We start from the raw sequence: 18,114 nt of genomic DNA on the forward strand, positions 1-18,114 counted from the left end.
GAGCGTGTGCTCAAAATTACCTGCCTCTCCACAACGGCGGTACGAGCAGGGAGGTGGTGGAGATAGTTACAGTTGAGCTTTAGCTTGATAGCGGGAGTTAAGGAACTATAGCGTTACCGCGCCGGAAACGTTCGTTGAGGACAGCGCGTTATGTAGTTTAACGGGATAGCGTTTAAGTGCCTAAGCTGGGTTGGTGGCGTTACCTAGCGGAGGGTGAATGCATTGAAAAGAGTGAATAAAAAAAAGAAAAAATGCTGACCTTAATCTCCGCATATACCGTAATATCACTAGTTTTTTAGTAATAATAAATGTAAAGAAATATGAAACACGCAACAAAAGCGAGAAATATATGTTGCAGATGTGTTTACATGGATCTTCTTCGTAGGCCTAGGAACGTTCCAAATGAGAAACGATCTAGAAAAATTCCGCCAAGCTATCCGTAATATATACTCTTTAAAGGCACTTGCTTGGCCGAGTTGGTATTTATTTATTGTTACTGTATTGCACACCGCTTAAAAGACGACCACATGGGAGATGTAAGACTAGAGGGACACAAGCGCAATTCAGCATTATTACGAGCCTTACCCGGATCTACGTTTATACTCACGTCTACTCGAACGTATTTCCAAGCAGTATCGTTCATACAGCATTTCAGCATTTCTTGATCAGAGGCATCAACTCAACCCCCCACCAACTGCTCCAGGGAAGTTCTTGGTAAATATATCCCGTGTCGTCATTCGTGAAGAAAAGTGTTCTTACTGGTTTGAAATCACTCACAACTCGTATTCTAAGGTAGCATCAAAAGGCACCAAGAACAGCGGCGATTGCGTGAGATGCATGCTCGCGTTAGAGAGCGCTAACACCATCCATTATCGGACAACATATTCATGACTCGACTCTCTCGGATTCACTCAGACTCGGATGAAGCCATGAGTTGGAGTCGGAGTGAGCTCGGTTAAGCAATATTTCGGCGAGTTTGAATCCGAGTGAATTTAATTGAAGAAAATTTTTTTGAGTGTGGGTTCGACTGAGTCCCAAGCACAACATATATTTTATTAGTGAGTAAGCGATCTCCACAATTTTTTCCGAGCTATGATGCGGACTGCCACCTTGAAATACCACCAATTTCTCGGCCAGATTACAAATATTTTTTTTCAGAAGTGGAGGGGCTATATAGAGCGAAATACCAGGGATTAACTTATCTCAGGTTAGACATATGGACAAGGTTGGCCACTCTTTCTTTTGGACAATGTTCGGAAACTTTCGAAGTGGGGTGTGGTGGTCGTGGCGAAGATCGCACAGAACTTCCCCGAACTTGCTAATGATTTAGACTTAAGAGCGTCCTTCTGAGCACACGATGTCACCGGGCAGCGTACTCAGATTGTGAAAATATCAGCTTAAGAATGTTGTAGACGGCGTGGTTCAGAGAGCTCAGGGTTGCGTTTCTATCTCGGTATCCTATCTGTGGCACGCCCTGATCGGATAACAAAATCCGAGATTGGGCTACAAAGCCAGACCGTGGCTGGCATCTTCTTCCGTCCACTGTCCCATGGCGTGGACATCTACGAACGGACGTTGCGGTAGTGTGTGCTAATCTCCATGCTCTGACCTCGGAGATATGTACCTGGCAAGCTCCAGGAAAAACCGGAACACGTTGTCAGTCAAGATGCGTGCAAACTTGAATTCATCTGCGCTCTACTGCGCATGCGTGTACGACCAGATATATGGAGAATTTCAACTGGGGCAGATCGTTGGGGGATTTAGGCGGGGCGCGGCAACGTAGAGGCAGATCGTTGAAGACTCGAGTGGCAGTGGTGTCCATGACCTGCGTTGACACCTGTGCTTATGTTGTGTTACGTGAAGCGCTGATGATTTTTGATTGAAAAAATGCGTTTGGTGGGTACAATGAAAAGCAGTACGGTCGGTTCGAGGGAGAGGAGACGGCAGTCGTTGAAGGCATGCTATTACGACTTGCCGTTTTTCTTAGTCTCATCTTCCGACTCCTCCTCATCCTCTTCCCCATCCTTCTTCTTTTTCTCGGAATTGTTAGCTTCCTTGACGGACCAAGCAGAACCGCTGGCTTCACGAAACTTCACTGTTGCCGCCTCCTTGCACTCCGGGCAGAGAAGATTCACAACTGCTGGGGCCATACGGGTAGAGCCGAACCAGTGTAGCCTTAACACTGCGTACGCCAGAATGAGGACGACAATGGCGGCCAAGGCTTTGGCCGGACCTAAAAAGGAAGGAAAAGTCCAGAGCCACTCAGGGTTTGGAAAAGGTGGGCGACCAGTGAAGCTGTGTGGTGTGGCATGGTGGTCTAGATGCACGTTTTGTACCATCACCACGGACAGTCTCGAGACGCGCGCTCGCTTTTTCGCTCAATACTAGCCAGTTTTCTAGACACGCTTACAATGCACGAAGTTTCCGTCAGGAACTATGTTCAGATACAACTTCAGGAGTCCGACCGAGGAAAAGTTCAGTGAGAGTGAGCATGAATGAGTCTGGTGAAGGAAAACATCGGTGAATGTGAGCCCGAGTTAGTACTAGAGGAATGTACGTTTCATAAATCTTGAGTGAGTAAGCTCGAAATTTTTCGCCGACTTATGGTGGTAGTAGTTGGTAATATTAGAAGAACCAGTGGTAGAAGTAGTACTAGTATATAGTGTTACTAAAAAGTCACAGCTTTGCCGCAAAGGTGAAGCAATGATCGCAATTGCAACAAAGTGGAAGGTCACGCGCAGAATGGCAAGCAGATCGAAACGTACCCCGCGTTTCTCAAGCACAAATGACGAACCAAACGTACTGACAGGTACACATGAACGCGAATAAGCGTCTAAGTTGTGACTTCGCTGTGTCTCAAAAGCGCGCCCTTTTCGCAAACGGAGACTGTGCAACGATTGCAGTGACCTTTGTGCGCTCCGTAACTACAATAGAATCGTTCCGGTGAAAACCCAAGGCAAGCCAAGACGTACGATCCTCCCCACTGCGAGGTAAAGGCGCGCGAGTAAGCGTCTACCCCCTCCCCCCCCCCCCCCCGCCTCTGCGCGGAGCAAAATGCGCGTTGGAGGAGAGTGCGCGCCGCCGCGTCGTGACGATGTGGCGACGCGCGCTCATTGCGCCATCTTGCTGGTAAGGCTGAAAACACGACAGTTCTCCCCGTGATGTCCGTCACCAGCGGTAAGGTGTACATATAAATAGCTTGCTGTTTGAACATTAAAAGCACGGGCTCCTCCGTGGCTAAGTGGTTAACACCTCACACTCGGGTTTCACAGGTCCCACGTTCGATTCCGCACGCCGGAGTCTATTACTGAATTATTTTTGTTTCTTGTGTTTTCATATATATATATATATATATATATGTAGATACGCATACATATACGGTGAGGGACGGCGTCACCGATGCTGACGGCAAAATCCAGCCCAAAGTGTCCATATAATTGCTATCGCAACAAAAGTAGCAGTAGTAGTAGTATAGTAGCGGTAGTTGTAGTACAAGTAGTAGTAGTCGTAGTAATAGTAGTAGCAGTAGTAGTTGTTGTTGTGGTAATATTAGTAGTAGTAATAGCAGTATATAGCCGTGAAGTAGGTCGTGTGACCAGAGGAGTAGAATGAATAAAGTAAATAAAAATAAATGACGATGACGATTACTTTCGCTACAAAATACCCCCAAAACTATTTGCGCTTTCTTTATTATATTAATTAGATACGCTAATTCTAATAAGCCAAGACAAGGCACCTCAGAGTGCCGTGTACATCACAGGCAGCGCACAAGTCGGTTCTATTCGCGGCCAAGGCAGCCGCATCTCGTTATATGCAAACTGCAGAAACGCCCATATAGCGAACCCCTACGGTTGTCGAGCATCAGCCGAAGTTCAACACTACGATACGCCTCCTAACAATATTCACGGTTTCGGCTCATAAGACCTTCGAAATTAAGTTCCCTAAATCGGGAGCCACCTGCACATTGAGGAGCAATCTTTCGCGATCTCAGAATTTTTTTATGGACTGAATCAACAAAATGTGTGGCTGCATACGTGTGACGTGATATTCTACTAGCGCAGAGCAACTTCGTTACGTGACCGTTTAATTGCGCGAAGCACACGGAATGTCGCCAGCACGCTGAGAAAATATTACCCGTCACCGTTTTAAGAAAACTTGATAAGAGAAAGCGCAGAGCTTCTGCTCATTGTGCCGAACTTATGAAGTACGTACCGCAAAGGCTTGCTTCCAGTCTTCTAGCAATAGAACAACATGTCGCTGTGTACTGGCTTTGTCTCCTGAGCCACGGGAACTGTATAGGTCAAATAAAACAGTCAATGAATTAATTTGTAATTGGAACGGGAACTGTATAGATCAAATAAAGCAGTCAATGAATTAGTTTGTTATTGGATATAATGTCAGAATGAAGCTCTATGCTGGGTGGGTAATTATAGCGCGTGCGCAGGTCGTGGAAATGAATCCCAGCTGCGGTGGCTGCATTTTCGATGGAGTCGAAAATGCTGTGGGTCCGTGTGTTCAGATTTGGTGCACGTTAAACAACCCCAGGTGGTCAAAATTTCCAGAGCCTTTCACTACGGCGTCTCTCATAATCATATGGTGGTTTTGTGACGTTAAACCCCACGTATCAATCAATCAATCAATCAATCAATCAATCAATCAATCAATCAATCAATCAATCAATCAATCAATCAATCAATCAATCAATAAATAAATAAATAAATAAATAAATAAATAAATAAATAAATAAATCAATCAATCAATCAATCAATCAATCAATAAATCAATCATGGCATATGCGAAAAGCGGAGTGCTCAATTTTCGCGTCTATCACTTAACCGCTTCACCACCATTACGCGCCTGCCCAGGCAAGAAAGCCAGACGCGAAAATTCTAAGCACGTGATCCATTGGACGTATATTGCATAGTGCTTCCGACGCATCGGTCCACTTAACAGTGATATTTCACGCCGCTCTGGGAGCATTTTTTTTGCGCCTTCGATAAAGCGGAGCTTTGTTCACGACGGCGTCCAGGCGATGATTGGGTGAAACGACGTACCAGGTGTCATTTGATGGTTACAACTGGCCTAAGCGCTCGCATGCGAAGACGAAAGTGGACGGACGACAGGACAAGCGCTCTCCCGCAACTAGAAGATTTATTGAGCAAGAAAACATATAAAATTAATACAACGAATTGACCGACGCATCCGTGTCAAGACAATGGTTCTTGCAGGCAATACATAAAAAGTGCGGATTGACTGTGGTGACAAACCATCAAGAAATGCTGTCAACGAAAGCAAACTCCTGCAACAAAACTGAAAGGTGGCTGAGGCTACGATGAAGGGAGCATGCAAATAAATCCAATAGCTGATCGAAGCACGTGTGTCAAGCAAAAAAGTAAAAGAAGTTTGTTTTTCTTGTTAGGATTTCTTGACAGTTGATCACCGCAACGGACTCGCACTTCGAATGTTATGCCTGCGACAACCTTTATCTTCACACGGATGCATAGATCAGTCCGTTGTAATTATGTGCTTCTTTGCTTAATAAATATTTTCGTCCCGAATAAGCTCTTGGCGGGTTGCCACCCATTTTCGTCTTCGTGTGTGCGCAGCTGTATCAGTTAAACCATGCATTTTAACCAACCGGTCCAGTTATCAACTCTCTTGATAAATTAGCCTTGTGATAGCGTATAGTTAATGAACTGGAAATGACTGAGTTACCGTGTCGGTCTTCCTTACGACTTATTTATAAAGGTATAGCGCACCACGACAGACACAAAAAGGGAGACGCACACACACACACACGGCGATGTGTGTGTGTGTGTCTCTTTTTGTGTCTTTGTCGTGGTGTGCTATGCCCTTATAAATGGTGAACCCCAACCAACTAGCCCAGCAATGTGTCTTAGCCACTCACGACTTATATATAGTATATCAGCTGTATGTAGTAACAGCAGCCATATATGAACCATACAAACTAACAGCAGCCATATATAGCGCATAAGGCTTTTTTAGAAGTCGTATATTGCATATGACTCCCGAAGAAAGAATATACAGTAACTCATATGCAGTAACACCGGCTATGGAAGCCATATACAGTAACATATAATCGAAATATCATATATGGCAGCAACTCAGACATATGCGGTAGCTTTGGGATTGGGGAGGCGCCTACGTCGGAGGTTCGCGAGTGCGTTTCGTATCGATGCGTATGTATTCACATGCCGAATTGAAAATTGTCGAGGTTTTGTATTACCCCCTCTCCTTTCAGGACAGGCCAATAGGTCAAAACATGAGTGTCTTAACTTTCCACTCTCGAGCTACTTTTCTACTCTTTCCTCGTGGGTGTACGTAGTGCGAGAAACGTAGAAGGAAAAAACGAGAACCGCACAAGATAGGCGCTACTATCCTCACCATCTAGCTCAATTTGCAATGTGCTCCTCCTCTTTTGTCACGTTGTGTGGAATGACCTGACCTCCTCGTAGTCCTGGCCACCCTCAGTCATCACTCCTGGACGCCAGCTAGTGCTGAAGATCAGCTTCCCCGAGTACTGGATGGAGGGTTCAACCCACTATATTGGCCACAAAGTGGAAGGCGTAGAATACAAGAAAAAAAAAGATCACGATCTCCACAAAGAGGACGGCACCATATTAAGAGGACGGCACCAGAACAAAACGATGACACAGAGACAAGAAGGACACGAAGTCACGAGCGCTAACTACCAACTGAGTTTATTGCGCAGAGCGCGAAAATATATAGAGGAGACAGTAACCATGTGACAAAAACCATATGGCACAAAGAGCAAAACATGAGTAAGGAAAAAAAAACAAAGGCACAGAAAAAAGCGAAGAAAAGTCTATACGGAAACGAAACAGAAAAGTAAAGATAATATAACTACTTAGGAACCTTAGTTCCTAAGTAGTTATGAACCTTAATATAACTACTTAGGAACCTTAGTTCCCTCTCAATTCCAATTGATTACAATTTATCGGTTACTTGGAACATTTTACGGACAACACTAGTTGAAATCACGAAGAAATGGACAGGGCACGTAGTGCGTAGGTAGGATGACCTCTGGTCATTCAGATGAACAGACTGGATTCCAAGAGAAGGCAAACGCGCTAGGGGCCGGGAGGCGGACGGTTAGAAGCACCAAATAAGATTAAGCTTGCGTATAACGTGTTATACTGTGGAACATTCATTGCAGCCTGATGAATTCATTCCATTGCAGCCTGACTATGCCCACAGAGGCATTTTGTCTGCCGTGGGCACAGTCAGGCTGCAATGGCGTAGCGAGGGGATGGGACACGAGGCTCGTGCCCTCCCCTTCCCCGAAAAAAGAAATTTCTGCCTGCACCCCTGTCAGCCTGATGATGAAGTCCAAGTACACAGGTGTTCTTTGGTTTGGCCCCCATCAATATGCAACTGCCGTAGCCTCGAGCCTGTGTCTAGGCCTTTAGCAGTCCCTATTTCTTTCGCGTTGGTTGTTATCCAGTGTGTACTGACACGAAAAAAAAAGTGACTTGGTTGCTAGTGAGCGCTTTGTTTGTGCTCTCCAGTCACTTAGCCTCGAAGGATGTGAAAGCGGGGAAACTTACCTGAAATCCACCCACTTCGCAGCCTAAGCGGCCGGAAATTGAGGCTGCCGACCACGTGATTGATTTGATTGATATCTGGGGTTTAACGTCCCAAAACAACCATATGATTATGAGAGACGCCGTAGTGAAGGGCTCCGGAAATTTCGACCACCTGGGGTTCTTTAACGCGCACCCAAATCTGACCACGCGGGCCTACAGCGTTTCGGCCTCCATAGGAAATGCAGCCGCCGTAGCCAGGATTCGATCCCGCGACCTGCGGATCAGTTGGCGGCCGACCGCTTTGCCGCGTGCATGCATTCTGTCGTAAAATTTAAATTGTCGACCAAAGTGTCGGCTGTTACGCTTATCAGTACGATCAAGAATCATCCAATGCTGTTAGACAAGGCGCACTATCGTAATAAGGGCATCCGTATTACAAGAGCAAGATTGGAAGCCACATCGCAGAGGAGTTGAGAGTCGAGCGAGTGGATTTCCGGTGCGCTTTGTCACATCGCGACCTCTTTCGAGGCAGAAGTGTGAACACGCCGTCAGTGATGCCACAAAGAAACTGCGCATGTGCAGTGGTTCATGTTAGTAGAGGTCACTGATAGCACCACATGTCACTCTTTCCCGTGCTGCCAACTTTATGCGTCAGTGGCAGTTTGAGGGATCTAACCGACCTTTTCAATGATAATTCACAACTCACTACGCAAAACCTTAAATTGAAACGCGCGCTATATTTTGTTGCGCACGGAGCATGCGCGTTTTGATGTCGTTTTGGGACGTCGATATTGATGTCTCGCTTGTAACGACGCTCAGAGAAGTGAGAAAAAAATCCTGCGCGGTCGGCGTCGGTTGGCTGGCAGAAAGGAAACACTGCAGTTCGCCGTTTATAACTGGCGAGTCTGAACCTTGATACCGTGCGCCCTGGGTCGTAGCTATCCTTGGACGAGGAGCATGCCCTACTATTTTTGAGAGGCATGGATCAGTGCGGACCATCGCGGACGAGCCGGACGAATGTCATGGAAGGCGTTGGATCGCGCGTGATCCGTGGTCCCGACTGGAAATGGGGCAAGCAGGATGGTGGCGACGGACATCTGGGTACCGTGCGTAATTTTGAGTCTTCCGAAGAGGTTGTCGTCGTCTGGGACAACGGCACAGCGGCCAACTACCGCTGTTCCGGAACGTACGATCTCCGCATCGTTGACAGTGCACCCACAGGTGTGTGTGTGTTTCAACTTCTTACATGACGCGCTTGAAGAGACGACTTTAGTGTTCTGCAGTTTTGATCGCCGAAGCTCGTTTAAACATTCGCTGCATTCTCACCTTGTCGTTCTCACATTAAGCTAAAACCGTCTCCACGTGCGCGCTACCCAACTTCGTTCGTTGGTCCACGAAAGATAAGGAAACTACTACAATTGTGTTGTTTCGTCATGGGCCTTTAGCGGCGTCTTTTGCGCCTTGTTGACTGTTTGTCAGCAACGTTGGACATCATGGAGAAGCTTGAAATTCTCAGAACAGGCGTTCAGGCATCACAATTGGTTACGCTTGCGCACCGTTTAAGTATTTAATGGTTTTGCCAACATCTAAGCTCCTACCAACTTTGTTGTCAGTGTCCATTGTTGAAGCCCCACGGCTCCCAAAAGCCAGGTGCAGCATCAGTTCCTGAGGATCTTGGTTGTATATTTACACCAGTGCACTGAAGTTATTGAAAAGAATGTGACAAAATTCTTTTCAGTCGTTTCGGTCGTCGAAAAAGATGAGCTGTCAGCCGCGAAAAACTGCAGTTTTCATTCATTCGTCATCGCATTGCTACTGTTAGTTTCTGGCTGTGTTTTTATTCAGTCCCGTCGCCAACTGCGTAAGGCCGTTCTCAGTTCTTTCACTGTGCGCTTGTTTTGCATGCGAGACAGTGTTTATGTAAAGCTCGTCGCATGTAAGTGAGTAGATAAAGTTTCGCGTCTTTGTTTCTTCAGTTTGTTTGTTTAGGAACCTTCTGCGCTTTGACAACTCCGATGTGCTTCACCTACTCGATGGTCTAGACTGTTACGAACTTGATGTAGTCGAGACCGTATAATCGCTGTTGCTCAGCGTGGTGCGAGAGTTGTGCCAGCCCTTTTGTAGCATTGTCCCGAAAGTTGATTTTGTTAATTGGCTGATTCTATGACTAGTACTGAGCGTTTTCTTACGTGTATTTTGTCTTGGCCCATTCAATTATGGTGTCGACTGATGAATGTGCTACTTAATTTTGATCACATTGTAGACTATGAATGTGCAGGGCTGTTAACAAAAAGCACTAGCAGGAGCAACTTAAAGAGAGGAAAGTGATGCAAAACAGCATTGTCAATAAAATGCGTAACACTAGGTCGACATGTACGTCTATATCCTTAATATTAATTTAGGCATCTAGTCGTGAATGATAGTTCAGGTGTCTTTCATAATGCGATATATCATCAAACTTTTAAAGGTCAATATCTGTACTGAACGAGTTTGTGTTGTCGTGGCAACTGGCCTAATGTGATAAGTTTTCAGTCTGTGAGCTGAGACATATTGCTTCAATGTTTATATAGCATTTCTAGAGAAGAAATTGAATGCTATAAGACGATAGATATAATTCCATACCCAGGGGGTCATTGTAGCATAGATGATTATGCAGGATAGGGTGAGGGAGGGGGCATTTTACCGCAGTACTGAAGGTAAAATATCTGCGACTTCCCTTTCTTTTTTTGTCGCAACCTACACACATCATAGATTAGGTTTGAAGAAATTGACTGCTTGAATCAATTTATTGCTTTATCAGAATGCCAGTGTGAGAAAATCATGCAAAGGAACGATCTTGCTAAAAATGTCCTGAAAGGGTTGATCACAGGCCCAGCATTATGGGTATCAATCAACACTGGCTATCAAGTGCACATGAGCCCTATTAGTAATCAGTATTGATTAGTACCCATGAGGCAAAATCCTTTGCGAAGTTTGCAGATAGTCTTGCAGTATAATTTTCAAAAAGTGTTTGAGGCACGATAAAAAAAAAGTTGATCTATGTTTATAGATTACCACTCATTAGTATAGTAAAAGCCTATTTTGCCGTAAATGGAATGTTGATATGCCAAGAAAACAACTTTCAAATGAGAAACTAGTCTGACACTGCCCTTGCAGTAGCAATGTTTACTATGCCTGTTCATATCTGGTTGGCTTAGGAGGATCTGATTCAACATTTTATGATGACTCACGGCATTCCTGAGATAGAAACACGTAGAAGACGTATGTGAATCATTGGATTCTAAAGGAGGTAAAAGTTTGGCTTAGTAAGGTTTCAAATTCCTTACCACACCGCAACAAGCCAAGCACGAGAAAACCAAGCGGTACCGTTGATGCCAAGAAATGGAAGATGCGCCTTCATTTTCTGTTCTTATTACAGATATAATGAAAATGAAGTTGTTGAACAAAATGTGATGATCCTGGGCTGATTCATTATTTATATTCTATATACGCTTGTTGACGTGCTTTACATGAATGCTCTGCAACATAGCCTGTACTAGTTTGACTGACGCTGAGATGTCATCTTGTCAACAGCGCGGAACACTTCATGGCTGGCATCAGTCAAGCTGGCCCGGGTCACGCCGTGGAGCAATAATGTAAAGCATGTGGACACGGCTATACGTTCAATATATTAAGCACTGCAGGCACACAGATTTTTTTTGCATAATGGGGAGGCTCATCAAGGACTTTTACACATACCTTCTTGTCAGGTTTCTTCAAATTAATTTATGGACGTATAAAGTCACTTCATAGCTTAGCCAATGAGGATACAGTTGAACCCCTTTGTAAGAGACACATATATAAGAAACAAATGGATATAGGAGACACTGGTGTGCCCACATTGAAATAGACATTGATAAAAAGATGCATATGCGCTACCCTGCTTAAAAGAGGCACCTCATATAACAGACAAGAATTGCTGCCCAGTGCATGTCCCTTATAAAGGGCTTCAACTGTACACGGGACGTTAGAAGGTTATGAGGCTGTTCAACTGACTGCATTTTTCAGGCAAATAACAAACTAGATATAAATGAGGTTTTCGACACATTGCAGACAAGCTTCTCTCGTGCTGAATTCTGGGTGTAGAAATTCCTAATTTGCTATAGCTGGACTGTTGGAGAGGCCCAACATGGGCCTCTCCGACAGCCTACTCTGCATTGCCATACAAGCAATAATAAATGGCACATCTAAACCATTGCCTACTTTTATTTTGTTTCAGTGAATAAACATTTAGAAAACACTCTCTTCGTGAATGGTTCGAAGGAAAAGTTGATGTTTGAATAAATTGATTTAGGTCCAAAATGAATACAATGCGTTTCAGAAGAGGCGTAGTGTTCCGTACAAAAGCTTTGTCTTCATCTTTACTTGCTGGCGATGAATTAAATATGGCATTCTTATTGTGCTTTTGCTTTAAGTGAGCATGTTGTTGCTCTACTCCTCAGGCATCAAACATGAAGGCACCATGTGTGACACGTGCCGCCAGCAGCCCATCTTCGGCATCCGGTGGAAGTGCGCCGAGTGTTCCAACTACGACCTCTGCTCCATGTGCTACCACGGGGACAAGCACCAACTACGACACCGCTTCTTCCGCATCACCAACCCGGGTAGTGAACGGTGAGCTACTGGTTCATCCTGTGGTGCACTTGCAATACCGATTTGCTCTTTGAAGAATGTTGTGGTAGATATTAAAAGATTCTACCATAAAATTCTAAGCAAGCAACCCCCCCCCCCCCCAATTATAAAAGATAGTCTGACATCACTTGAAAGTAGATCAGGGATGGAAATTCGAAATGGCAATGGGAAAATCCTCTAAGAAGAATGAACATCTGTCCTTTTAACGAAATGCCTAATTGAATATGCATGCATTTGCTGTTCTTGCGGAACCAATTGGTATCGTCGTGTGAAATGAAATTTCACGTGTTACGTCAAGGGGCGATGGATGTTCAAGTGTTTGCGTGCTTGGGATTTTGTGGTACTGTGTGCACCACATTAGCAAAGTATCTAGCCAGCCTGAAGCAGAGAGAGATAGCGTAAAGGAAAGAGAGGAGTTTTTGTCAGATAAGGTTTTTTTTAGTCGGTGCAATACTTTGTGAATGGAAATGGGGTGTTAAAGGATGGGAAAAACGTAGCGATTACCTGAACGCGCTGGGCCGCCGATCGCTGCAGTTTCGTTTTGCAGGACCGTATTCAAGCGTGCACCACTTTACAGAAACACAAGCAGCTCGCTGTCACGGAGTTTAGCGTTGTGGATCGCGGGCACCGAGAAACCTTGCTGTATTATGCCAACACGCACCCCGTACAGCGAGCGTAGCGCTGTTGTTACCATGCTGCACGGTTTTATTTAATGACACCCCAAATGCGCCTCTGTGCGTTGTCCGTCGCAGAGAGCACATTGCTTGGGGAAAGCTCCTTGTCGCCGTGTTAACCCAGCAGGCTACTCGCCGAATCTGTGCATGGTCTGAAGCGGAGAGGGTGTAAACAGCAAGCAAGTCTGCAGTCGCGGTTTGCGCAGAGTGAGCGAAGTGCTGCATGCAACTAGCCAAACAGTAAAAGGTTTGGCTCTCAGGGACTGTACCGCGTTTAAAAAAAAAAACTGCATCAGTTTTCTCTTAGAAGCAGACCGCAGATCAACTATTACGAATCACGAACAGCCGATCGTGTCCGTTTTGTCGCTGTACCATGCTGCGTATCCCGGATACTGCAGCAGTTTCAAAATGCTCATCGGTGTCGCCACCGCGTGCTATCAGGTGGTTGTGCGAGAGTCAGAAACTTTTCTGTACTTTTGGCTGAAGGAAAGAAATGGCTTTGCGGTGGGCATTTCAGGCAATATTTCCAGTGGCACAGAGTTTCTTTTTCTTCCTTTGTTGGCGGCGATGGCGCATGAGAGGAAGTGGAAATTTGTAGCTGGTGGTTAATGTGTAGTATGTTTAGTGCATAGTTATCGTCGTCCCCGGCAGGTATGTATTAATGGGGTTTCACTGTACTCTAATTCGCATGGTGCATTTGTTTGCAGCGCGCTCATGGAACCCCGTCGTAAAAGTAAGAAAATGGGAGTCCGTGGCATGTTCCCCGGTGCGAGAGTAGTCCGAGGTGTGGACTGGCAGTGGGAGGACCAGGACGGTGGCAATGGCCGCCGGGGGAAGGTCACCGAGATCCAGGACTGGAGTGCAGCCAGTCCTCGCAGTGCCGCCTACGTGGTGTGGGACAACGGGGCCAAGAATCTCTATCGTGTGGGTTTTGAAGGCATGGTAAGTGCACATTTGTTAGTGCCTGAATGTGTGGGAAGACGTGAGGCAGTTGCCTTCCTGCATATTTTATTGATACTTTCTCTGCAATGGAACACCACAGACGCTGTCGCTCTTGCGGGCGTCTTCGTCTCTTGTGCTCGACTCGAACGCGGGGGGGTGCTGAGGTGAAACTTCTTTCTCTTCTCCTAGACGCTGACGGCTTGTCTTAGAGCTCCCCCTTTTCTAACGAGGTAGCCAGTGTGCGAAGGAGTGATCCTTAGGAGTAGCTGGTAATTTTGGTTGTTGCGGAGCATGTTCGTCTGGTGTTGGCGGATGGCTTGTGGTCTGCAAAGTCGGTATCTTCCCACAGTTTCAAGTCGTTTGGTTTGCAACCATAGGTAGAACAGCAAAAAAAAGAAGGCTTTTTTATTTTCACTGAAAAGATGTATAGCTTGTTTCACACTTACGGGAAATCTTAAAATGTGCGGCATCGCAATCTGGCCATGATGCGGCCGACACGGCAGTCGCACGCTGGCAGCAGCATGTGCGTACCCAGACGCTTGAGGGTCGTAGTGCTGAACGGTTGAACTGCGTCGTATGCTAAGGCGGCGTGCGCTGGCCGCTTTGTCGGGCAGCAAGCAAATTTTATTGCTTCTGCGAGAACTGGGCCGATATCGTTCATCGCGTCACCATATATCTCACTATACTGTCCAAAACAAGCACCTTCATCACTGCAGCTGGGGACGTGATGAGGTATTAGGGGAAGTTGGAAGCTTCACGCGTGCTTTCGGCGGCGGCGAGTGAGGCACATGCTAAGAGATATGTCACATGTAAGGCTGAAGCTGTCCACAAGATACCGTCGTCTTGTGGTGGCCGCTACGTTGGTCAAACGGGTCGCTGCTTGAACGACTGGCTCCGAGAGCATAAAAATAATCTCGAAGACAAAAATGGAAGCAATCTAGCAATCCACTGTGCCGAGCGTACATGGACTCCGAGTTTTGAACAGATGCACATGTTACATAGATATTGTAACGCGGACTGAAAGAGCGAGAAAGAAGAAAAGGTAGGATGCTCTCGAGCGATGCTGATTCGGCAGTGACGGTTGAGCGCTGGCATTTTCAGTGTAAATAAACCCATAACATCTGTAACAGCTTTGGTGGAGTGGTGCTGGGTAGTTTGCCATCCTAGACCCCGCAGCAGAAGTTCTTCGAAGAAGCAGATGCTTAGCTGGCCTACCCCCGGACAACATCAGCATGAACGACGACACAGCAATCCCGCTGACGTACTACGCTGCTGCATCCACCAGTGCCACCGACATGGCACAAGGTGACCGTCGACCTCGAAAACCAGACTACTGGGCACCTGAACCACGGATATTCTCAGGTACAACTGACGAAGACCTGGATGCTTGGCTAAAACACTACGACAGAGTGAGCCGCTACTACGAATTGGGTGCGCCGGCGAAGCTCATGAGCGTAGTATTCTTATTTGCTGGGACCGCCTTGCTTTGGTTTGAACGTCTTCACCACTTGAGATATATTTGTTGAGTAACTGAAGGCCTGCTTTGGGGACAAGAGTTCTATGAAAAAAGAAAGCTGAGCAAACGCTATTACGTAGGACTCAGTTGCCCGGCAAAACGTGCACAACCTGCATTGAAAAGGTATTGAAGCTTTGCGGGATTTTCAACGCAAATATGTCTGATGAAGACAAAGTCAGCCATTTGTTAAAAGGCATCACCAAAGACGTGTACAATTTTCGGATAACGAAAGAAAACTTGAACACTCCTTCTATTTTCAGGCAGAAGAATCGCGCATCTGAGGCGTTGAAGACCCGGAGAATTTTACCCAAGTTCAGGTGCTTGGACAATGTTCCCACTATTGCAAGTATGAACGTCGCCTCCTGCGAAGACATTCCATTCCTTGTACGTCGGGTAGTTCAAGAAGTGCTTGTACGGCTTCAAGCAGGTGACGCTCACCACCAATGCTCATTTGCTGCGTGCCCCGAACCACCTCCCTACTGGATGCGAGATCGCCACGTCGAAAACCGACCACGCACAGAAACTGCAGATTTCACCCCGCGGCTTCCGTTTTCCCTGACGGGTCACGGCCACCACCGGATGTCATCATCTCGATGTGCCGCTGCGGTCCTCTGACTGTCGTCAACCAGGCCTTTACCGGAAGACTACTATGCGTCATCACGAAATGTTCCTGCGGAGTGCGACCCGTCTCCGAGTACTTCTGCCACCTCTGCTCCTGCTAATCTAAGCCGACAAGTCCCCGTTTGCTACACATGTGGTCTCCCAGAGCATATTTCGTGCTTCTGTCCCAGCTGGCCGCCTGCGCTGCCACGTTTTTCGACGTACTCGGCTTGTATGCACGAAACGCCTTTGCCGCCACGTTCTTCAACGTACCCGTCTCGTATGCACGAAACCTGGACCTCTCACCCGGCGGACCACCGTCCCCGACAGCAATGGCCTAACGAATTTCGCAGCGAGTCCCCCATCTCGGAGGGAAGCCTGCCACCGCTTCCGACACGTTCCCACCGGTCACCGTCTTTGCGTCGTCGGTCGCCTTCCCCACATCAGCTGGGAAACTAGCCGGTGCGACCGATGGAGGTGCGGTCGTCGGATGGTCAGTTTCGCTAATTCCTCCTCCTGCTGTGATGTTGATGAACAAAGTGCATGTGTGTATAGACGGTGTAGATACTCTTGCTCTTGTAGACACTGGTGCTGCTATTTCGGTTATGAGTCTTTGTTTCAAGCATCGTTTCTTGGGTCACAAAGTTATGTTCACGTCGAATCGTAAAGAAACTTTTCGTGGAGTTGGAGGCGAAGCATTATGCCCTGTTGTTATTTGCTCAGTTGTACTCACGATTGGTGGACAAAATATCCGAGTTGCATTCACTGTACTGGCTCGCGCAACTCATGACGTCATTTTAGGAATAGACCTCCTTCATGAATGCGGCGCTATGCTTGACTGCGGAACTGGAGAGATTCTTTTACAAAGTACGTTGCCCGCTGCCATAGTTGACGATTTTCCGACTCTGCCCATCGATACGCTTTCGTTGTCTGAAGATGTGACGATCCCTGGTCGGACAGCAGTGTTTGTTCCCGTATGCTCTTCTCACGTCTGCTCAGGACCCTGCACTGGACTTGTCGATCCTGATCATACAAACACCATCAAGAAGAATGTGCTGGTCCCATGATCTGTCCTTACAGCCATCGACGGACATGCTTGTTTGTGGGCGCTAAACGCAGCCTCAGAACTTGTTGTTCTACCAGCTGGATTCAAACTGGGAACGTTTCAGGAGCAGGCCACAGTTGACTTCAGAATGGTCTCAGAGTCTCCAGCTATCAGTCAGACTGCGCCCAACTACTCAGCCGAGATGAAACGCATGATCAATAAGTCGTTGCCTTCTTCCGAGCAGCATGTCCTTGAGGAGGTGCTTACACACTACGCGGGAGTCTTTGATTTCGCTTAAGACAAGCGTTGTTCCATGTGGACCGAATCCCGTATGCACCACCGCATCAACACGGGAGATGCTACACCGATACGCCAGAAACCCTGTCGCATATGCCCGTCAAAGAGGCAAGTGATCGCCAATCAGGTCAATTACATGCCGCAGAAAGGCGTTATTCAAGAGTCAAGCAGTCCCTGGACAGCTCCTGTTATATTGGTAAAAAAAAAAAAGACAACTCTTGGCGATTTTGTGTAGACTACCGCCGTCTCAACGCCGTCACAAAGAAAGACGTGTATCCGCTACCACACATCGATGATGCTGTTGATTGTCTGCACTCGGCCGCATACTTTTCGTCCGTCGACCTAAGGTCTGGATACTGGCAGATACCAATGCATCCGTCTGACAGAGAGGAGACTGCTTTTGTCACACCTGATGGGTTATTTGAATTTGACGTTATGCCGTTTGGCTTATGCAGTGCCCTAGCTACCTTCGAGTGATTCATGGACTTCATCCTTCACGGTCTCAAATTGGAGATATGTATGTGTTATCTCGATGATGTAATTATTTTCGGCAAGACATTCCATGAGCACAACCATCGGCTTAGCGTTGTTCTAGATTGCGTCAAACAAGCTGGTCTCGTTTTAAACGCAAAGAAGTGTCATTTTGGTGAGTGTCAAGCCCTTGTGCTTGGATATCTAGTCAACAGAGACGGTATACGGCCAGACCCGCGAAACATCAGTGCTGTCCGAGACTTCAAGCAACCAACATCTGTGAAGGATCTCCATAGCTTCGTAGGCATGTGTTCTTATTTTCACCGTTTT

At 46.6% G+C, this 18,114-nt stretch overlaps 1 protein-coding gene across 3 annotated transcripts in view; it reads left to right on the forward strand.

Annotated features, from left to right (window-relative positions):
* The first annotated feature begins 8,403 nt into the window (after positions 1-8,403).
* Positions 8,404-18,114, forward strand: part of mib1 (E3 ubiquitin-protein ligase mind bomb 1) — a 482,913-nt gene continuing 473,202 nt past the window's right edge. For all 3 annotated transcript variants that reach the window (XM_075873460.1, XM_075873462.1, XM_075873461.1), the window contains exons 1-3: positions 8,404-8,789; positions 12,050-12,221; positions 13,621-13,855. In XM_075873460.1, the coding sequence (XP_075729575.1) occupies positions 8,549-8,789; positions 12,050-12,221; positions 13,621-13,855 (648 nt within the window). In that variant the 5' untranslated portion in view covers positions 8,404-8,548. The remainder of the gene's footprint in view (positions 8,790-12,049; positions 12,222-13,620; positions 13,856-18,114) is intronic.

Source organism: Rhipicephalus microplus, chromosome 9 (assembly GCF_043290135.1).
Source record: "Rhipicephalus microplus isolate Deutch F79 chromosome 9, USDA_Rmic, whole genome shotgun sequence".
Taxonomy (NCBI): Eukaryota; Metazoa; Arthropoda; class Arachnida; order Ixodida; family Ixodidae; genus Rhipicephalus; species Rhipicephalus microplus.